Consider the following 23,735-nt stretch of genomic DNA (forward strand, 5'->3'; position numbering starts at 1 on the left):
ATTTGATTGTGGGACATGGGAGACATTGGTATAGGACAACCCAGCATGGCATGACCTCTATAGGCACATGCTCTATAGGCAAAGCAGAATTTAAATATTCTGTGTACAAATTCAGAAAACCTACCCTAAATGTTCCCATGGTCTACTTGTGCCTGACCTGTGGTAGAGCTGGTACTGGTCTGATCAGCCACAGTTGTACACCCTGTAATTCTAATGTAGTGATTTCCCTTCTCTTCAAGAACAAAGGACAATAACCAATCAGCTTCAAGGGGGGTGTGATACGGTCCAAGTCCAGAAGAGAGACTAGGCAGGGAAGTACTTACCATGTGTCAGGTGCTGAGCTAAGTGCTAGAGAGAAAAATACAAGCAAAGAGAGAACAGTACCTGCCCTCAAGGAGCTTGCATTCTAGCAGAGGAGATAATACCTTAAAAAAAAGAATTAAAGGAGGGAGAAGGGGCATATAAACAGCTGTGGCCTCTCCCCAACAGCGGTGGTCTCTAAAAGAACACCAATGGGAGAAGAGCAGCCTAATGGAAGGATGTCCCAGGGTTAGGAGACTCCAGATACCGAGAAAAGCCCCCAAAATGAGAAGGGAGCTGGGTCATGGTGGCAAAGACCAGAGTCAGAAACCTCCCCAGAGAGGAATAAAGATGGGAGAAATATTGTGAAGGTAGATAAAACTGATTGGCTATGACATACAGGAAGGAGTTAAAGATGACTTCAAGGTTTTGTTTGAGTTGGGTGAGTGACTGAGAGAATGATGACGATATTAGCAGTAATAAGGAAGTCGAGAGAAGTAAACAGTTTTGAGGAGACAGTAAGAGGAGATGACTCCCCTATTCAGTCAACTCCAAGGACTTCCCATAGTCTCTAGGAAAAAAACTAAATCCTCTGCTTAGTTTTTAAGGACTAAATGACCTCATCCTACCTCTCTAACCTCCTTAGATACCATTCCTATTTTTATTACTCATTGGAAGCCCAAACTGACCCTCCCTCTATTTGTCATTCGTGACACTCCATTTCCTGTCTCTGTACTTTGCAATGGACACTTCAGGTGCCTGGATTCCCTCCCTAATTACTTCTACCTCAAATCATCCCTCTCTCCCTTTAAGACTGAAATCAAGCACTATCTTCTACATAAAACTTTTCCTGATGCCTCCAGCTGCTAATGCTGTCCCCACCAAAATACCTTCAATTTAATCACCTTGTGTGTATACACATATATCTATATATTTGTTAATTTTATTTTGTGGTATATATCACATGTGTACTTACTGTCTCCTTCTTTAGAATACTTGTAGAAAATAATGTAGAGATTGTTTCATTCTTCATACTTATATCCCCCATACCTAGTACAGTACCTGGCCCATAGTAGGTGCTTAATGTTGATTGATTTTTCAGAGACTTTTAGATTTGCCTGGTGGAGGGTTTCTAGACCATGTTTCCCCGGGAATAGGAAGGACTTCTGTATCATTGATTTTATTATTTATTACCATTTTAATTTCACTGTCTTTTTTATCTTAAACAGCTAAGATGACAATCATCCCATCTAACATAAGATGGCTCAGAGAAGGAGAGGGAGATGATCTGTTCAGGATTTCCACAGCAAGCACAGGGCAGAGGGGGAATCTGAATTCTGAGCCCTGGAAAGACTGGCCAGCAACATCCACTTTGTTTCAAGGTCAAGGAGCAAAGGGAAAATTCCATCCAGGCTTTGAGCTAAGATCAGGGCTTTGGGCATTCCCAGGCACGTCCACAAGATGGAACTGAGCGCGAGGGAAAAGGTCCCTGTAGTGGGAGAAAAGGGGGCCTGTTCTTCAAGGGCGGCTGTCTTTCCTGGAGGAGGGACCTGGAGCCCAATCCCAAGTGAGCAGAGAGAGCACAAGGAGAGGGCACTCTGAGAGCTCACCATGGAGGAGTTCCTCGGGCTCTCTCTGGGGATCTTGCTCTGCCTGGCTCTGGCCCAGGGGGGCATGGATGCTTGCTATGATGAGCGAGGGCGCCCTCAGCGTTGTCTGCCTGTGTTTGAGAATGCAGCCTTTGGCCGCCAGGCCCAGGTGACCAACACCTGTGGCTCGCCACCCGAGGAGTACTGCCTCCAGATGGGCGCCCCTGGAGACACCCAGCTGTGCCATCGCTGTGACGCCCGCCACCCGGACCACAGCCACAATGCCTCCTACCTGACGGACTTCCACAGCCAGGAGGAGAGCACCTGGTGGCAGAGCCAGTCCATGGCCTTCGGGGTCCAGTACCCCAACTCGGTCAATATCACCCTGCAGCTGGGTAAGTAACACAGGCCCCCTCCACTGCCTCAACAGAAGCCCCCGGATCTCCCTTCTCCTTCCCTACCAACCCTGGGCACTCCTGGCCTTTGGGTCCAGGGAAAGTGACAGCTGAAGGGCAAGATCTGGAGAGCTGGGCGGGAGGGGCGGTGGGGGAGCGGGTTGAAATTTAGAGAAAAAGGTTGCTGTCACACTGAAATTGAGGCAGCTTTCCCTCTTTGACTCCCCTCACTCACTCTTTCCATACCTCTCATGGAAGCCATAGTGGAGCATTTAACCAGTCAGAATGAAGAACAATGCTTTTACCCTCTACCCTCCCATAGCATAGAAGTCAAAATGGATTTTTTTTTTTTTACACTGGGTCATAAAGGTGAGAGTGAAGTCTCCTACTTCAGAGTAGGAATGAGAATATTTGCAGAGCCTCGGTCCAGATGAAATTAAATTTTCTCTGTAATGAGTGGTTCTCTTTGCCTGCACTCAGAATTTATGATGGGCATGGGATATATATGATAGGATATCTGCATATATTTATATACACTTATGGGGAAAGATAGATGTGAGATGAGGAAAGCAGGAGCTCATAACCTTTTTTTGTTTCATGGACCCCTTTGGCAGGCTGGTGAAGTCTATGTACCTTTTCTCACAATAATGTCTTTAAATACATAAAATAAAATACATAGGATTAAATAATGAACCAATTATAATAAAAGATAATTATAAAAGTATTTCTTTAAAAAAATAGATCCCAAGTTAAAAATCTCTATGCTAAGGAAAAGATTTAATCTTTTAGGAGCCAAATAATTCAAATAATAGCCCATCTGGGTGCTACCCTCACTCCCCGATCCCTCACCCCTCCACATTAACCCAGCAACATATCAAGAATCTGTCTATTATTTTGGGGAGCCAAGAACAGTCTAATCCAGTGTGGTTCCAGATCTGGCAGTTATTTCAAAGAAAGCTGAAGAGGATTCCCCAGATGGGACTGGGGTCTCCAGGGTCAAGGCTGCCCGGAAGCAGGAGAGATATAAGTCCAGTGCCTGCGGAGGTGGGCAGCTGGGGAGAAAGCTGGCTACCCAGAGATAGGACTGGCCAGAGCCCAGAGCTAAGGGGGAAGGAATTTGGAATCTGGGGCAGGGAATAGGGATAGGGATGGGGAGGGAAGCGGGGGAAGATGTATTGTTTTTGAGTCAAAGAGGCTGGTTTGATTAAATGGGTTACATGTGTCTAGGAGCCTAGGGACTTCATGACTGAGGCATGGAACAAAAGCAATGGCATTCAAATTCCTGGACTCTGTCACATTACATATTTAGCCATGGCCTCTCTTGCCATGCTATTTATTTTGTAACATCCTATCCTGCTATATTGTGGAATATTTTGCCCCATTATTTAAGTTTTAAATCTTTGTTTTCCAATGAGTAAGGAAAATTAACACATTCACTGCAAGGTGATTAAAAAAATCCCTAAAACTGAGTCAGCTGGGTGGTTCAGTGGATAGAGCACCAGCCCTGAAGTCAGGAGAACTTGCCTTCAAATTTGGCGTCAGGCACTTAACACTAACTAGCTGCGTGACCCTAGGCAAGTCACGTAACCCCACTTGCATCAGAAAAAAAAAATCCCTAAAAATGTACTAAAGCAGGATTACAAAGCCCATGGATGGGTATTCTCTACAGCCTGGACATGCTTATATTATACACACACAAAATAGAGCTAACCCCAGTCGCTGCTATTAAGGAGAAATAGAATGTGGGGCTATGTTGGCCTTGAATGGGTGCCAATGGATTTCAACTTTAACTAGGAAGAGATGAGATTGAGTAACATCTGGGGAGAAGGGGGACCCATTTGTCATCCTGTTGATGTCAGAACTTCTACCCACTCTTTGGTCTCACTCCTAAGGATGGGAATCCATGTGCAAGGGTCAAGGCCAAGGCCAAGGTGAACAACATATCTGGAGTGAGACCTTAGGTCAAGTTCAGTAGGAGACAGTCCATGGCAGGGAGATGGACCCTTGTCTTGCGTTATGCCCCAGAGGGAATTTCTGGAGGAGAATGGGAGGAGAAGTGAAGGCGTCAGGACAGCCAGAACGGGATGGAGGTCGCTGCTTTCCCAGCCCCCTGCAAGCTCATGGACATCTGTTCCAAATCCTCAAGTTGTTAGGCCTAGCCTTCCTGTCTGGAATGAAAGGCAATAATGTCTGGCCGGCTCCCAGCTTCTCCAATGAAGGGTGAGAGAAGCTTTTGCTTTGTGGAGGAGGGATGGATGGAGCAAGTTGGTTCATTCATTCTTTCATTCATTTGATAAATATTTAATGTGTACAGAGCACTGAATATTGATAGAGAAATAAAATTGGATAAAACATGACCTTTCCTTCAAGGAGGATACATACAATAGGAATAGGTAATGTAACAGGAAAGGTAAAACAAATGCATAAACGATCATCATATTGAGATGTGAGTGATGACATAAGAGAGTGTGAACAAAGAATTTAGGAGTGGGAGGAGACAAGATCATTTCCATTGTGGAGATCAGGAGGGAAAGTTTCATGGAGGGGATGACATTTCAACTAGGACTTGAAGAATGATTATTGGTTCAGAGGGATGTGATAAGAGAATATTCAGAAAGTTAGTGGGGGAAATGATATGAGCAAAGACATATTTGGGAAAACACATAGCATTGTCAGGCAACGGGAAGTAAATTCATTTGGTACAAGCTTAGTGTTCTACATGTAGAGGAGAATTGATTCAGAATATTACAGCTAGAAGGGACATTAGGCCATCGAATACAAATAACTATTTATAAATAACTTTACAAATAAGGAAACTGAGATCCCAGAGAGATGAAATAATGTGCCTAAAATCATATAGGTAATACGTTAATGACAGATTCAGTAGTTGAATTCACCTCTTCTGATGACCCAGCTAGCACTCCATTGCACTTGCCTGGATAGGAAATAAAATTGCAAAGTCTGGGGCCAGCTTGTGGGAGGCCTTGAATGCCAGACTGAAGAGTTTGAACCTTATTAAGTAAGTAATGAATAGCTTCTATGCTATAAAGTGGCGTGTGTGTGTGTGTGTGTGTGTGTGTGTGTGTGTGTGTGTTGGGAGATCCTGATCAAAATGTTGTTTTAGAACTACTAATTTGGGAACTAACACATGATGACTTGTACAGAGAAACTATAGAAATAGGACGATGAGTTTGGAGGTTATTGTAATAATCCTGGGGAGAGGTAATGAGGCCTGGATTTATTATGGCCATGGGAATAGAAGGGAAGAAAGAGAAATATTGCAAAGCTAGAATGACAGGATGAAGCAATTGATTGCCTGTGGAATGGGAAGAGGAAGCATGGGTGAATGGGGATGCCACTGAGAAAAATAGATAGGACCATCATGGATGGTGTCCTGGATGTTTCATTTTTGGAGAAAGGAGATCTGAGGTTTAGTAACTAATTCATTAGGTATATAATTTAGCATCTCAAAGCTTCAGTTTGCTCACCTACAAAATGGGCATGATAATAAAATCACAAAATCACAGCAAAATAGAATTGTCAAATTTCAGTCAAAGAGAACCTCAGGAGCATCTGATCCAACCCATATCTGATACAAATCCCCTCACCACCAACCTCACAAGTGCTTGAAGACTTGTCCTTAGAAGGAACCCACCTCCCAATTCAGTTCATTCCCCCTTGGATAACTTATTAATTGGTATCCCTGACTCAAGTCTCTCTCCACTCCAAGCTAGGTGCACACCACTGCCCAAGGGATTTTCCTAAAGAATAGGTCTATGTCACCACCTGCTACTCAGTAAATTCCAGGTCTCCTCCTGTTACTCTGAGCCCAAGTATAACCTACTCCATTTGGTGCTTAAGGCTCTTCACAATCTGACCCTTTCCTCTCTTTCACCCCTCCCTGCACCCTAGTGGTCCAGCCATATTCCCCTTGCTATGTCTCCCACATGATACTCTGTCTTCTCGCACTGGCTGTTTCCCATGCCCAGACTACTCTCTCCCTGCATTTCCACCTCTACAATCTCTGATTTTATTGAAGATTCAGCTCAAATCTCCCTTCTAGAGGGAGGCCTTTCCCTGCTCCCCACCAGCCCCCACCTGCCAGTGCCTTTCCTTCCCTTCCCTTGCATCTCTTCTACAGGTTGGTCAGTTAGGTAGTGCTGTGCATCCAGTGCTGGGTCTGGACCCAGGAACTTGTCCTGAGTTCAAATCTGGCCTCAGACACTAACTAGCTAGGTCACCTGACACACCACTTGGCCTCAGTTTCTAATCTGTAAAATCAAACCCCTCCAGTGTCTTTGCCAAGAAAACCCCAAAAGAAGTCACAAAGAATCAGACACAACTGAACAGCAACTGCTTCCTTTCAACTATCGTCTGACTGCCCACCACCTCCTTCCTGAACCAGCCCTCACTATTCTGGGTCAACTTCAAATGCAGAGATCTATCTCTGTCTTTGTCAATTAAAATTTGGGGGCAGCTAGGTGGCACAGTGCTACTGGGCATAGTGTCAAAAAGACTCACTTTCCTGACTTCAAGACAGGTTTTAGATACTTACTAGCTTGGGCAAGTCAATTAACAATTGCCTCAGTTTCCTCTTCTGTAAAATGAACTGAAGAAGGAAATGATAAAGCACTCCAGGATCTTTGCCAAGAAAACCCCAAATATGGTTACAAAAAATAGAACAAGACGGAAACGGTTCAACAACAGCAACAACAAATTGCCCTAGATTTCAGAGGTCAGCTTGAACCCTGTGCCTCTCTATCAAAGGCCCCCTGCTCCATCTGTTGGTCCAAGTGGTGTGGGTGTTACAGTCCAAGCTAAATCTGCCAAATCTGTTGTTTTTGCGAAATCTGACCTTAGAGTGCCCCCAAATCACACAATCATAGCCCCATAGACCAAGAGCTGGAAGGGATCTTAGGGTCCATCCAATCCAATCCCCTCCCATTTTACAGAAGAGGAAAATGAGTCCAGAAAAATTAAGTGAGTCCAGAAAAATGGAAATCACCCGAGCAATAAGCAGGATATAAACTCAGGGCCTCTGAGTTCAGAACCAATCTCTATCATCCCATGTACCTTTGAAAAAGTTCTGACTCCCAAGCAGAGGTTTCCCCATTCCCCCTATCATCCCAGTCTCCTCACCTTCTGCTACCCCCAGAAGGCCATGGAATGAAGTGAGACATGTTAGAAAAAGCAGTTAAACAATGGGAAAACAATAGTGGATTATTGCTTTGCTCCTGGAACGGCTGGTCTCATTCCTCACAATCCTAGGAGAAAGCCCAGGATACCCCAGGACAGGCCCACCCCACCTGAAGTACTTGGCTCTACCTGGAGCTGGGAAATGGAGTCCCAGATACTGGGAGCTGGGAGCCTTAGGAAGCACTAGCCCTGATGCCTGGTAGAGACTCCTTCCCCCTCTGCCTCTGCTCCCCCGCCCCAACTTTGTCTAGAGTCTAGTTTTATTTGCTTTGGAAACTTGGTGGGGGGCCAGGGGGAAGAACTCCCTGCTCTGTGCTCCCTGTGGATTTGGTCTGGAATGCTGGGTCCAGGCAGGTCTATTGGGTCAGATCAGGGATTGTTTGTTGACATGACACCCCCAGTGGGCGGAAATAACCCAGCCGCTTGTCCCCTGCTTCCTTCTTTGTACCGGCCTCAGCAGAGACCCTTCCCAGGCTGGCGGCCCCTGCTCTTCCCTTCCTCCCCAGGGAGGAGGGGTCCGGGGGGGCTTGGGGAGTCTCCCACAACAAGCCCATTGGCCTGCTGGGCTGAGAGATCCAGCTGGCTACGGATCTGTAGAGCAGGAGGATGTGATCTTGTAGGAGAACCACGAGGACCATCCTCAGGATGAGAATCAGACTGGGAAGAGTCAGCCAACTGCATGAGGGGCTCTTCAAAACCCTGAGGGAAGGAGAGCTCAGAGCTCGGTGTACAATAGCTCGAGGCAGAAAGATGCAGAAGGAAAATCTGGGCTCTGACCCTTGTTATTTCACTGTAGGTAATAATGAGGGTAGCTCACATTCCTCTGAGGCTTCAGGGTTTATTATTATTAATTATATTTGATTATTATATCATTATCATGTGAGGCTTATTATTACACTCTGTACATTACACTCTGCCTCTGTCTCTGTCTTTGCAACAGACCGGATCTCTCTCAGGGCTCAACTGAAGCTATTCTGCCAGTATCTGGTGTTTTTACCCAAGCCCCACAGGATACGTGGGATTCAGCCAGTCCCAATAGACTTCCTCTGCTAACACCTGGCTTGCACTTCAGATTGACTCAGTCAGCACCGAGTCCCCCACCCGTCCCTTAAGTCACACTTGTGATTGCTCCAACGTGGAGCTCAAAGATGTGTTCCAATATGGTGAGCATGTACCTTACGTGTGTGGTCACAGTCCAATGCTCTTCTCAGGTAACGTGCATGTTGCAGCTTTCTGGCTCAGCCATTCTCACGTCCAGCTCTTCATGACTCCGCTGTGGAGTTTTCTTGCTATAGTAGACACCCATTTCCTTCCCCAGCAGCTTAAAACAGCAGGTTTTGTGACTTGCCCAGAGTCACACAACTAGTTAGTGTTTGAGGTCAGATTTGCCTTCCTGAGTCCAGGTTTACGCTCAATCCACCAAATCGCCTAACTGTCTCCATTACCTTGTTTGCTCCCTCCCTAGTAGACTATGAGCTCTCTGCAGGCAGGAACTTTATCCTTTGTCTCTCTGAGCACCTGACACATCTTCATAAAGCAGATGCTTAATATTTCCTGAAATGAAATAAAAGACAAAGAGAATAAAGACATGGTCCTTGTTCTCAGGAAAGTTATGGTGCCATTGGGGAAACAGTCAGGCAGTCAATCAACAAGCATTTATTAAGGGCTGACTAAGTGCAGGACTTGTGCTAAGTACTGACTGTTGAGCAGTGGAAAGAATACCGGCTCTAGTGGCAAGAAGACCCGAGTTTAAATCCAGCTTCAAATGCTTACTAGCTGTGTGACCCTAGACAAGTCACTTTAAAAATTCTCTGCCTCTATTTCTTGAAGTGGAAAATAGAGAAAACAACATTTATCTCACAGGTTTATTATAAAATCAAGTGAGATAAATATTGTGAAGTGTTTAGCATGGTGCCTGGTACATAATAGATGCAATATAAATGCTTGTTCCCTTCTCCTGGGGATACAGAAAAAAGGCAAAATCATGGCCCCAGTTTACATTTTAATACACTATAGTACTATATATTATATTTTATATATTATAATAATATATAATAAATACATTATAAATAAAATAAAGACACTATAATACATGAAAAGGTAAGTGAGAAAAAACTCTTCTATGAGTATGAAACCTAAGATACTGTAGAGAAGAAATGCTCAGAGTTCACTAGGTCCTAGCCCTAAAGCTGAAAAGGATTTAGAGATCATCCAGGCCAAATTGCTTATTTTGCAGATGGGGAAACTGATGCTCAAAAAGTGACTTACCTGAGAGCATATCAGTAATAAATGGGATAATGAATGATATTTGCAAAGCACATTTTCTGAGCCCTACAACAATCCTGTGAATTTACCCCATTAACAGATGAGAATAAACGAGGCCCATAAACGAGGCCCAAATACTTGTGCAACTTCAGAGGAAATTAAAACTGAGCTGGGAAAAACTGAAGTTGAATAAGGGTGGGGTTCTTGAGGTCTAGCAAAGAAAGTAGAGAGAATTGGTGCTTATTAACCAGGAAATTAAAATGGGAGAGTGAAAAGGGGGCATGGTACAGGGAACCAGAAACACAGGCTTTAGTCCTGCCTCCATCACTAGCTATGGAATCTGGGTCCCAGTTCCTATAAAATGGGGTGGGAAGTAAGACTAGATAATCTTGCAGCTCTAAGATTCTGAACTATGTGAAGATGGACTTTAGATCTGAAAGGTATCTCAGAAATCATCCAATCCAAACTCATCATATCATAGATAGAACAGATGCTTCTTGAGGGCAGGATCTGTCTTGTATCACTAGCACTTAGCAGGTACCTTCACTCTCTCTCTTTCCCTCCCTTCCTCCTTCTCTCTGTCTCTTTTTCTCTTCACTTTCTCCCTTTCTCCTTCTCTCCCTTCTTTCCTTCTTTTCTTTCTTTAATTCTTTCTTTTTTAACTGCATCTGTGATTTCATTCATTAAAAGGAGCTCTCTTGTAGGGAAATCCCCTTACCATTGTAGCTTGCCATCCTGCAAGTTAAAGTCTTACATTGAAAGGTCATGTCCAAGGTCACACAACTAGTATGGATCAGTGATGGAACTCGAACCTATAGTCTTCTTGATTCTAAATTCTATATTATTTTAAATTATTCTAAAATAATAATTGAAGATTATGGCAGACTATCATTTACCTGGCATGTAGCAGGTGCTGAATTAATAAATGCTCATCGATAGGTTGGTGGAAACTGAGGCAGAAAGAGTTTAAGGAGCCAGTCTAAGTTGACACTGGTAATAAGCAGCAGATTCCATCTCAAGTCCTTTGACGTCAATTCTACTACCCTACAGCTGCAAGAACACTGCTTTGTGGGTGTACTGAGATGAATCAGCCCTCAAGAGATTGATAAAAAGATAATAAAACTGGATTTGGGTTTCTCCTATAAATTTAGCATGTTACAATTTGTACCATAGTTACTTAGAGGAATATTGCAGTTCAACCAAGAGTTGGTCTTAGAGTCAGAAAAAGCTGATTCCCTTCTGATACATATGGATGAGACATGTCTGTACAATTCATTTAATCGCATCTGAGTTCCAAGAAAGTAAGGGAGACAGTCAACCTGGGGTACAGGGCTCAGTCTATGGATAGATTTTAGGGGTGGAGAAAAAATAGATTTTTATTTTTAGTCATCTCTAATTGAAATTCAGTATTTTCTTCAGTTATTTAAAATCATTATTTTGAGAAGTGCAAAGACTCCATCCAAAGGGGTCCATGACACAAAATAGATTAATAACCCCCTGCTCTAAGCCTACAAGTTTCAGAAAAGGTTATAACCCTCAATGATAGTGAGTTCCCCATATCAATCACAGCTATAGTCTCTATGTCCAGACACAGAGACTTTACTTATACCCATGCTTTGTCTCCTTGGGTAAATTGTAAGTGCCTTAAAGGCAAGGACCATATCTTACCCATCTTTGTGAGTCCAGTGCCCAGCGTTCCTGTGCAGAACACAGTAGGCACTTAATAAGTGCTCACTAATGGGCAGCACATATAGTAAGGGTTGTAGGAGTTTGGAGAAAAGAGGAGATGACTGAAGACTTGGTCTTTTTAGAGGTTGGACTATTATCACCTGACCAGAGAGCTGGGCTCTCAGCTGGCACAGGAGAGACATTAGGCAGTGAGCCTCTTAGGACCATGGAATTCCCAGTGCAGTACAGTCCATCACCTGTGTCCCAATCCAACTGAACTCCAAATAAGAGAATCAGATGGGCCAATAGCCATTTCCTTGGACCAGCTGGGAATGAAACTCATCTAAAATGACACTTGGGGCCGTTAATAAAAAACAAAGCCAGCCCCACTTCCTGGCTCTGTCCAAGCAAATAATGAGTTCAAAGTGGGAGAGGCTTATTTTGGGAAAAGGCAAACAAAACAAAGCTCTGTAATTAGACCCATCTGGGGAGCAGTCGCCTTGGGCCAGGCTCTCTGGGAAGGTGGGTGAGGGGGAGAGGAGAAGAAAACGAGAGAAGAGGGAAGTCTGAGCTTGGCTTTGCTCTCCCAGCCTCAGAACAGGATTCTCCTCATGCTGGGACCACCCAAACAAAGGGGATGTGAGGGCTGATGCTTGGGGCCTGAGACTGGGTCGGGGCAGGTCTCTTGAGATACCTGAGGACTCTGGAACTGGCCCCCATTCCACTATCTCTCATTTCTACTTCTTTCCACTTTCTCTCCCCCTCCTCCATCCTTTTTTTTCCTCTGACTTCTTCTCACTTTCAAACCTGCCTGATATCTCTGAAAGACAATCTAAGCTGCCAGAGGCCTCCTCGCTATGATCAAAATAGCCCTGAATTTAGAGTCAAGAGATATGATTTTGAGTTTCAGTCCATATTCTTCAAGCTATGTGACTTCAGAGAAGTTCACTTCTGGACTACAACAGATCTGGGATCTATCTCATCAATGCATTCAGTCTAACCACTGGCACAGATCTGAAACCTATCCACACCTTCTCTTCCTTTTCAACTTCTCCATGTCTTTCCATAAATCCTTCACAGAAGACATCCTAAGGCTCTACAAGCCTTTGTTCACAAGCTACTCCCCGCTTAAGCTTCAGCTTCTCTGCTTGATTGACCGATGTCCTTTTTCTACTCACACATGTCTCTGATCTCATCTCCGCCTTCTGGCTTTCTTGGCTACCTTCAAGTCTGAGCTAAAATCCCATATTCTTCAAGAAGCCTTTCCGGATCCTCCCTCATTTTAGTCTCTTTTCTTGCTATAGCAATATCTTAGCTTTGAATCAGCTGTGTCCTGTGACTGATTAGTAAAGGTAAATACATCAGTGGGGGCTTGTCACCTGTGGCTGAGTGGATGCACATTCATGGAGTATGTTGAAACTAGGGTAGTCTTGTCCAGGAGACCCCCAGTGAGATCAGAGGAGATAATCCCCTCTGATGATATTTTCAATTTATAAATATATAGCTTGTTTATACATAGTGTTTTGCATATTGTCTCCCTGTTAGACTGCTTCTTGAGAACAGGAATTATCTTTTATCTTTCTTTATATCAAAGTTTCTTAAACTGTGGGTCACATCCCCCTCTGAGGGTCACATAACTGAATAGGGGGTAGTGAAATTATGATTTATTATCAGTAAATGTTTGATTTGTATAATCTATTTTATGCACAAACATTTCTCCCATGAAAAGGGGTCACAAATAGAAAAAGTTTAAGAAGCTCTTCTTTATATTACCAGAGCTTAGTGCAATGACTGGCACTTAGTAGGTACTTAATAAATGTTTATTTACTGACTCACTGGAAGGGGTACACAGAACGTCAGGGTTGGAAACGATCTCTGAAGTCCATCTAATTCAAACTATACCTGAGCAAGATCCTGCCTCACAAGTTGACATCTAACCTATTGCTTAACTCCCTAAGGCCACACCTTCCACTTTGGAATAACTCTGATTATTTATAAATTTTCTCCTCTGTGGATCATGAATCTCAGGGTGTTTTGCCTTTCTTTGTATCCTCAGCACTTAACATAGTGCCTCAGGCATAGGAGATGCTTAAGAAATGCTAGTTAATTCACTGATTCTTCAACTTTCACTCACTTTTCCTTTTTCTGTCTTCTGGAGCTAAACAGAAGATACCTAATCTCTCAACTCAGTGATAGTTTCAAAAAACTTGAATACAACCATTATATCCTCCCACCCCAGATCTTCATTTTTCCAGCCTAAACATCACCGACTTCTTCAAGCAGTCTTCATATGGTATCAATCAACAAACACTTATTAATCACCTATTTGTTATTTGGCAGTCCTTGTGCTAGGGGCTGTATGTGCTCTCCAAGTCCTTCACTATTCCCAGATTAAATAATACATGGAAAGCATTTTGCAAACTTTAAAGTGTTAGTAGGTATCATTTATTATCAGTATTATTATGATGATTTCTAATTTCCCATCTATATAAAATGTTTATGAGAATTATCTATATGCTTATCAAGAATATCCTTGATGAGGGTATTAAAAGGGAAGAGAAAGGTGTTTTGTTTTGTTTTTGATAAATGATATTCTCAAAGAGACTTCCTCATTATCATCCAATTGAATTACATGGAGAGAACAGAAGATTCCACTGTGATTATTTTTTATTGACTACATCTTCAAAAAAACATTTAATTTAGCACAGCAAAAGGATGCCGCAAAGGCTTTCCTTCATCTCTCTTCTAAGTTTTAGTCTTCTAAATTAGGATATATAAATATATAGTCTTCTATATAAAATGAGACTAATAACAGTATTTACTTCACAGTGTTGTTGTGAGGATTAAATGAGATAAAATATGTAAAATGCCGTGCAAACCTTAAAGCATCTATGCTCGTGTTGTTGAAGCATAGAACAGGGAAACATAAAGTGCTAAGGGTATTTGTCACCATTAAGGAAGAGATCCAGTATATAGTCCAATTGAAGAAGGATTTTCTATGGGTGATGAGAACCTCTACATGCTCCTGCTTGCAGATGTTCTGACTGCAGCAAGCTTTGGTGCACTGCAGATGGAAGGAGAAAGAAATAAACATTTATTAAGAGCCTACTATGTGCCAAGCACTTTACAAATATCTCATTTGAACAGACTCCTACAGAACCTCTCCGATGGCATCCATAACTTTTCTTTTTTGTTGTGGTTTGTTGTTTATTTGTTTTGAGGCAATTGGGACTTGCCCAAAGTCGCACCGCTAGTATTATCTGAGACTAAATTTGAATTCAGGTCCTCCTGACTCCAGAGCCAGTTCTCTAACCACTGCACTACTTCTTTCTCCAAGAAACACATCATTTGATGAACATTTCTCCCTTTAGGAGTCACTCCTCCTGGCCTAAGGAACTTTTAAACCTGGGAACTTGCAAATTTAGGATAATTTCCAAGTCTGAGGAAGTTCACTCTAAGGTTCTCTCTTAGAAGGCCTTGTAAACCTTGGCCATATGCTCTTGCTGGAACTCTTTATCAATACCCTAGAGGCTTCCTTAACTGGAATCAGAGAAAGTCCATTCTCAGGAAATCTAATCTCTGATCTGCACTCAGAAAAGTAAATGCCAAAAAGCAGGGACAATTCCGGGACATTCAGGTAAGCTCATGCAGCTTGCCATGCAGTTCCTACCAGAAGCTATTAAATGCTCCTAGAGGTGGAGGCAATAAAATCTCCTCTCCAAACCAACCCCTTGTTGTAATCCAAAAAAAGGGAAAAAGTCAAAAGGAGAATCCTGAAAAAGGTCCGAGGCAGCAAGGGCAGCTAGATGGCTCAATGGATAGAACACTGGCTCTGGAGTTGGGAGGACCCAAGTTCAAATTTGATCTCAGATACTTAACGCTTATTGGCTGTAGGGGGCAAGTCAATTAACCCCAATTACCTTAAGAAAGGGGGGGGGGAAGAAAGAAAGATGGACAAGCCTCTGGCAAATTCAGTCCACTTACTCTCAAATGCCAATCTTCTCAGAGGTGACCATCAGTTACTAAGGACCAATCTGAGGAGCTACCTGTCTCAGCAATACTCAGGTGCATATGCCTACCCCCATGGAGGCACCCTTCAAATGATTCAGGACCACATCTTGAAGCTCATCAAGATGCTTGGAGATATGGATAAATAGTCAAAAGATATGTGAGCTAATAATTTTCAAAAGAATAAGGAACTATTAACGATATAAAAATTGCTCCAAATATCTAACAATAAGAAATGCAAATCAACATAAAACTGACGTTTCACCTCATAACTGTTAAATTGCTAAAGATGATAAAAATGGAAATAGTGTTGGAGGGATTATGGAAAGATAAGTACATTAAGGCTCTTTTGGTAGAGCTGTGAATTGGTCTAGCCATTCTAGCAAACAATTTGGAATAAATAATAATAGTTATTGATGTTATTAAGTTATTGATGATAGATATTATCTACATCGTGCTTAAGGCTTGCAAAGAACTTTACAAATCTCTCATTTTATCCTCACAATAAACCTGGAAGTTTAGATGCTATCATTATCATCTCTATGTTATAGATGAGGAAACTGAGGAAAATCAGAGATCAGCAGAATCATTTGCCAAGGATGACATAATCAAGGGCCAAATTCAAATGCAGGTCTTATGGACTTTAGGTCCAGCATTCTACTGGCTTATTATTAAGGGGTTCACAGCATAACCCTTTAATAAATGTTTTTTGACTGATATCACCTCTAGTTACCATTATATTCCTCCATTCATCTTACCCAGAGGCTGCCTGTACCAGAATTCCCATAGAGTTATGTTAAGAAAGTGAGTAAAATGTCCATCATCTTTGACCCAGACATCCCCCTGCTAGGCACATATGCCAAAGAAGTCAAAGATAATGAGAAAGGTCCCATATGCACCAAAATATTTATAACTACTTTTTGTAGTGATAAAAAACTGGAAACAAAATGGAGATACAATGATTGGAGAGCAACTGAACAAATTGTGGTACGTGAATGGGATGGTTTTAGAAATTAAGTATAGGTAGTGTTTAGAATGTAAGGCCTGCATCAGGAAGACCCAGCTTTCTAAATTCAAATATGACCTTAGACACTTACTAGCTGTGTGACTCTGGACAAGTCACGTAACCCTGTTTGCCTCAGCTTTCCCATCTGTAAAATGAACTTCAAAGGGAAATGACAAACTACTCTAGTATCTTTGCCAAGAAAACCCCCAGTGGAATCATGAAGAGTTGGACATGACTAATTGACCAAACAACAATAATATATGGAGGATGACATGAAGCATGGGAAGACACATCAACTGAAATAAAATGAAACAAACAGAATCAGGAGAACACTCTATACAATGATTGCAACAATGAAATTTGAAAGAATAGTAACGACAAAAATATTGGACTGAATATCGTATAATTATAATGACCAAGTTTGCACCTCTCTCCTTTCTTTGCAAAGGTGGGGGAAGGACTTAGGATTATATATGTCAGACTTGGTTGATGGATTGGATTAGTTTTACTAAATTGGTGGAGGGGGTTTGGGGGGGGTTATTTTTTAAGAGACTGTTTTCTTAAGATGAATGGAGGGATATAATTAATGGTGACTAGAGGTGATTATCAGTCAGTCAATAAATATTTATTAAGGGGTTATACTGTGCCTTAATATATAGTAACCTCTCAAAAAATGCTTGTTGATAAATTGGCATTACTTCCATTATTCCCAAATTGGGCATACAAAGATGATGAAAAGTTTTAATAGATCAGAGAACTGATCAGATTGCATGTTTTTACACTTACTCTGTATTGTTTCATGCATGAATGAATGATCAGTGAATAAGTAAAAAAAAATTACTGTTTCAAACAACATGGTCCAATTAGAGCCAAGTAAGGTTCTCTTTAGAAAAGGAAGAGAAAGGGGGAGGGATGGATGAAACTGAAAGGGTTAAGCCCTCCGGGGGCGCAAGGAGACTCAGATCTAAATCCTGCCTCCCAACAGAGAGCTCCATCAATACCCATCTTGCCTAAACTTTGCATTTTCCTCTGGGCTAAGAGTAGTACTTCGATGTTGCCTAAACACACGTTTATGGAGGTGAACTGTGGATAATGTGACATGGGATAGTCTGTCAGGGGATTCTAGTCTGTTTCTCTGCCATCTGGATGCAGGCTGGACCACCCTCTTGTGAGGTATCCCCAGAAGCTTAATCCAAAAGAGGTCCCAAGTGGAGACAGAACTTGGACCAGAACCACAAACAGAACTAGTTAAAATCTTGCCCTCACACCTGCACATCCAGGAGTGACCCAATGCCAGTGCTGAAGCCCTATCAGTCTGTGCCTTCTGACCCAGTTCAGTCGGGCCATTGCCCTGGAGAAACACTGACCCTCAGGGGTCCCCATCTCCCCCAAGCCAGGCTTCCCTTCTCCACCTTGCCTCAGGCTACTGAGCTGCTTCTCAGATCCCAAAAGCTTGTCTGAGTATCCTAACAAGCCAAGGAAATCAGCCACAGCTCTCTGAGCACAAAAGGAAAAACATAGAGAGGTGGTGGGGTGGGGCCCCTGCTCGGAGTTTTGGCAACTGCAGCCCTCCTTGTCTTAGCACGTCACCTCCATCCCAGCATGGGCAGTGACATCCTGGGCTCGGAGGTCTGTTAGCAGGCCACTACTGTCCTACAGGGCCTGGGCTTTTGCAATAATGATCCCTGTCTCCCTCCCACTGCCCCTTCACCCCTTGAAGGACCATTAATCTTGCTGTGGGGGTGGGGGGCAGAGAGAGTCAGTGAGACCCAGGGGAGGCAAGGAAGCTGTTCAAGGTTACACAGCATGTCCAAAGCAAATGTGAAATTAGCAAACGTGGGATTAAAGTTCTAAACCCCGGAGTTTGCTGCCTATGGCTCAGGCCAGATCTCCTCCCTCTTGCATTGTTCTCTGATTCATTAAAGCCTGCTGGCATTTTTACAGCAAGCATTGGTATGAATACAGTAAACAGCTATACCAGAATTTAGCTCAAATTCTTAGGATTTTAGATAGAACGCAGCAAGGTTTTTTTTAAACAAAGGTAGAGTGTTATTTTTCCATTTTACATAAGGGAGACATTATGAAATAGCAGAAAGAGACCTGACTTCAAATCCTTGCTTAATAAAAGCCAGCATTGATTTAAGGTTTATTAAACACTTTCTATAAATTATTTATAATTATAGCTCTAGGTATCTATGGCTATATGTAATCTATAGATTATCTCATTTGATTCTCACAATAATCTTATGAAGTAGGTCTTGTTATCATTCCCATTTTAGACATGAATGAAAATGAGGTTGAACAGTAAAATAATTTTCCTAGGGTCATATATATATAATCTCTGTCTAAGGTAAAATTTGAGCTCAAGACTTCCTGCTCCAAGCTAGCCAATGAACAACCCATCTAACTTCAACAACAATATTATATGATGACCAGTTCTGATGGACCTGGCCATCCTCAGCAACGAGATCAACCAAATCATTTCCAATGGAGCAGTAATGAACTGAACCAGCTAGGCCCAGAGAAAGAACTCTGGGAGATGACTAAAAACCATTACGTTGAATTCCCAATCCCTATATTTATGCCCACCTGCATTTTTGATTTCCTTCACAAGCTAATTGTACAATATTTTCAGAGTCTGATTCTTTTTATACAGCAAAATAACGTTTTGGTCATGTATACTTATTGTGTATCTAATTTATATTTTAATGTATTTAACATCTACTGGTCATCCTGCCATCTAGGGGAGGGGGTGGGGGGTAAGAGGTGAAAAATTGGAACAAGAGGTTTGGCAATTGTTAACGCTGTAAAGTTACCCATGCATATAACCTGTAAATAAAAGGCTATTAAATAATAAAAAAAAAAAACTCTAGGCAATATAAATACCTGAGAGTATACTTGCCAAAAGAGACTCAGGAACTACATGAATCTAATTAAAAAAAACAAAACACTTTATACAAATAAAGTCATCATAATAATTGGGGAAATATTAATTGTTTTGGACAAGCAAAGAAAATATGATAAAATAATAAAAATGACAATTTTACCTAAAAAAAAAAACCCATCTAGCTCCTAAAATATTCTAGTATTCATATAACTTTGGGAAAGGCACTTCCCTTTTGAGAGTCTCAGTTTCCTCACTTGTAAAATGTGGAACTTAACAGTAAATGATCTCTAAGGTTCCTTCTAGTCCTAATCCTGTGACTGTAAGTTTTGGATTTTTTTCTTTTTTTATAATAATAGTATTTGAGGTATACTCTGTGTCCGCTGTGACCAAAGACCCTACAAACAGGAATAGATTAACTCTTCCTTTGGAGTAGGTAAACCATTCCAGATCCTTTGCCAAGAAAACCCCATGGAAAGTATTGGTGTGTTATGGGGTCACAAAGAGTCAGGTACACTCAACTTAATGACTGAACAACTCTTTCTTCTCCACCCCTTATATATTTGTTGGAATATATTTGTTCTCTGTTTGACTACAGAGAGCATCTCCAGGATCAGTGGGTAGAAGTAGAGGGTTTTAATAGGGAATTATTTCACCTGGAGCAAAAACAGCCGAGCAAGGCAGTAGTGATGCAAAGGACAACCTGGCCATGAGCACAATTGTGCAGACCCAAGGGCAGCTGTGCTGCACTGTAATTTAGGCTGACAGAAGACCAAAAGGTGATGCTAGAGTTTGGTGATCTGTCCCCACAGGAAAGAGGTATGTCTTCCTGAAGAAGAAGCACAGCTGCCAGGAAGGCAGCATACTCCCACTATCCTAGAAGTCAACATCCTGGGGCAAGCCCTGCTCTCCCCATGCAAGCTACAGCTCTAGGGAGGCAGCTTTTAGCTCACTGTAAGAACGTCCTGATGCTGGTAGCCAACAGTGGAATAGGCTGCTTTATGTCTCCCCTTCCTGGAAGTGTTGAAGAAGCAGCTAGATCAACAACTATTTAGATTGTTTAGAACCCCAGACTTGTGTGGGTGGAAGGGCTGGACTAGTTGACCTCCCAGGTCCTGATACTCTGAACAAGAGGGCTGATTTCTTCTTGACTGCAGGAAAAGCTTATGAGATCACCTACGTGAGGCTGAAGTTCCACACCAGCCGTCCTGAGAGTTTTGCCATCTACAAACGCAGCTGGGCTGGGGGTCCCTGGGTGCCATATCAGTATTATAGTGCTTCCTGTGAGAAGACGTACGGCAAGCGGGAGGACCAGTACCTCCGGCCCGGGGAGGATGAGAGGGTGGCCTTCTGCACTGATGAGTTCAGCGACATCTCTCCACTGAGTGGAGGCAACGTAGCCTTTTCCACCCTGGAAGGCCGGCCCAGTGCCTACAGCTTTGATGAGAGTCCCATCCTGCAGGTAAGAGAGTCCAGGCTGGCTCAGGAGAAAGGGCTGAGTTGGGATTTAGCACACCAAGATGCTTCAGTTCAGACTTTTTGTCCGAGATCCAGCAAATCATAGATCTAGAAGTCATGGAACTAGTATTAGTGGAGAAAGATCTGGGTCAACAATCAAGAGACCCAGTTCTGCTCAGGGTATATTCACATAGGTAATTATGTGAACTTGGGCAGATCAGTTAACCACTGAGGTCTCAGTTTCCTCATCTATATATTTTAAAAGGATTATATTAGATAATCTCTCTAAATTTCCTTCCATTTCTACATTTTGTGATTCTGGCATCTGACCAGCTGTTAAACAGGAAGATGGAACAAATGTTTTGGAATTCTATCACCTTAGTATTAAACTGCTAGTATGAACTAATAAGAATCTTGTTTCCATCTTTGCAAAAGAGGGAGAAATTTGTTCAGAGGGGTCCTATTTCACTAGCTGGGAGCTGAGTTGGGATATAATCTCAGAGACTATCAACAAATTCACTCTTTCAGAAAGCAGGGCACCATGAAATGACTCCCAGACCCAATCAGCATCTCTGACCCTAATCATTTGTGCAGCCAGTACTGGCATTGTTAATCATTCAACAAGAATTTAAGTGCTAATTATGTCCCAGGTATTGTGCTAGGCAGTCGACTAGAAAGACCTCCCCCTCAAAAAAAGGAAGAAAGGAAGGAAGGAAGGAAGAAACAAAGGAAGGAAGGAAGGAAAAGAGGGACGGAGAGAGGGAGGGAGAAAAGAAGAAAGGAAAGAAGGAAGGAAGGAAGAAACAAAGGAAGGAAGGAAGGAAGAGAGGGAGGGAGGGAAGGAGAGAGGGAGGGAGAAAAGAAGAAAGGAAGGAAGGAAAGAAGGAAGGAAGGAAGGAAGGAAGGAAGGAAGGAAGGAAGGAAGGAAGGAAGGAAGGAAGGAAGGAAGGGAGGGAGGGAGGAAGGAAACAATTTCTGTCCTCAAAGAGTTTGCATTTTATCTATACTTGCCATATTCACCTTCACCCCTATTAGACTATAAGCTTTTTGAGGATCGGGGCTGTCATTTTTTGTCTCTATGTCCTCAGTACCCATCACAGTGCTTTGTTCCATTCACCGTGTTTAATTGAGCTTTGCCTCTTCAGTGGAGTCAGATTAACAGAAATCTATTAAGGGCAAATGGAGGAGTACTAGAGTGGGGCAATGGAGGAAAAAAGGTTTTAAAAGTACCTCAGTGTCAATAAAAAGTCAATTAGAGATGAGTAAAAGGTTTGCTGTGCAGTCGGAAGGACTCAATTAGAAGTAGCTTTAATTTGTGGCAGAACCAGTCAGAAGGATGTCTTTACTACCTCCAGCAAGGTTTTATTCTGTGGAAGTAGATAAAATGGAGGAAGATCTGAGACTGCCCCAGGGGAAAAGCATGATGGGAATGGTAGAAAATCTAGAGTATAAGGAATCAAAGTGAAGGAAAAGGCTAGGGAAATTTGCTAAGCTGAACATTGGTTCAAAATAAGGTATTAAAGAAGGTGCAGTCAGACAATTGAGTCATAGACAGGATAAGGATATTGCTGAGTTTAGGGACTGTTGGTCATAACAAGGGTGAACAATTATTGTTTGGGCAGGGAAGAGAAATTTCTAAGGGCAAAATGCAAGCCAGCTACCAGACTGGGTGATGGTAAGAAGTAATGGTGTCATGGGGACAGAGACTGTTTTGGTTTTGTCTTTGTATTTCCAGTTTCTAGAGCACTGCTTGACTTGTGGTAGGCACTTAATCAATGCTTGCTAATAGGTTCATCGATCTGATTTTTAAAATCCAGATTCAAATCTTGGTTCTGCCTCTTTCTTGTGACATTGGTCAAGCCAACTTCTATGAGACCTCAGTTTACTCATTTGTAAAATGAAGGGTTTGGGTTATAATCTCAAGCATCTGTTCCAATGCTAAATCAATGATTTTATCATGAATCTCAGGTTAAGCAGCCTCAGGAAAATTGATGGAAATGGTAAAATTGCACAAATAATCCACAGTTCAAAAGCAGAGAGATGACTTCTCAGGTCACAGGATTCTGTGGCTGTCCTCAGCTGAAGCTGGAATGTAGAATGTCCTGGGAAGGGAAAAGACTACCAAGGAATTGGGGGTGGGTGGGTGGCGCGGATACCTACATAGCCACTGATGTGTGTGACCCTCCTCCCTTCCCACAGGAATGGGTAACCAGCACAGACCTACTCATCTCCCTGAACCGGCTCAACACATTTGGGGATGACATCTTTAAGGACCCTAAAGTGTTACAGTCCTACTATTACGCCATCACTGACTTTTCTGTGGGGGGCAGGTAAGTGGGTGGTAGAGTCCAGTGACCTAAAGTGAAAGGTAAAAGGGAGGAGCAGTCTCAGGCCACAGCTGAATGTAAAGAACACCTGAGCTCTGTGGCAGTTTTTGAAAGCCGGAATGAAAAGACTCATATGAACTGATGTAAAGTGAATTGAGCAGCACCAAAAGAATACTGTACATAGTAACAATAACACTGGAAAATGATTAAATGTGAATCTCTCAGCTATTCTCAGCAATGTGATGATTCAAGACAGTTCCAAAGGACTCATGATGAAAAATGCTATCTACCTCCAGAAAAAGAACTGTTGGAGTCTGAATGCAGATTGAAGCATACTGTTTTTTATTTTCTGTATTTTTTTTCATGTTTGTTTGTTTTTGTTTTTGTTTTTTGTCTTTTGGGTCTGTCTTCTTTCACAATATGACTAATATGGTAATAAAAAGTCAGACTGCACTGGCTTGAGAGTTGACTCAAGATTCCACCAAGAACAAATTGCATGACTTTCTCAATGATAATTAAATAAAGGTATTTTGGTCCAGTGCTGGTATTTCATCAGAGGAAGGAACATCCAGTTCCCTTTCTGAAACTCTTTCTGTCCATGCAGTTTAGTACTTCATGTGTAACAGTCTTTGAGATTTT

At 42.4% G+C, this 23,735-nt stretch overlaps 1 protein-coding gene across 2 annotated transcripts in view; it reads left to right on the top strand.

Moving 5' to 3' along the window:
- The first annotated feature begins 1,765 nt into the window (after positions 1–1,765).
- LAMC3 (laminin subunit gamma 3) overlaps positions 1,766–23,735 on the top strand; it is a 74,419-nt gene continuing 52,449 nt past the window's right edge. For both annotated transcript variants that reach the window (XM_023494294.2, XM_031954850.1), the window contains exons 1-3: positions 1,766–2,284; positions 20,469–20,773; positions 22,969–23,099. In XM_023494294.2, coding sequence (XP_023350062.1) covers positions 1,912–2,284; positions 20,469–20,773; positions 22,969–23,099 — 809 coding nt within the window. In that variant the 5' untranslated portion in view covers positions 1,766–1,911. The remainder of the gene's footprint in view (positions 2,285–20,468; positions 20,774–22,968; positions 23,100–23,735) is intronic.

Source organism: Sarcophilus harrisii, chromosome 2 (assembly GCF_902635505.1).
Source record: "Sarcophilus harrisii chromosome 2, mSarHar1.11, whole genome shotgun sequence".
Classification (NCBI taxonomy): Eukaryota; Metazoa; Chordata; class Mammalia; order Dasyuromorphia; family Dasyuridae; genus Sarcophilus; species Sarcophilus harrisii.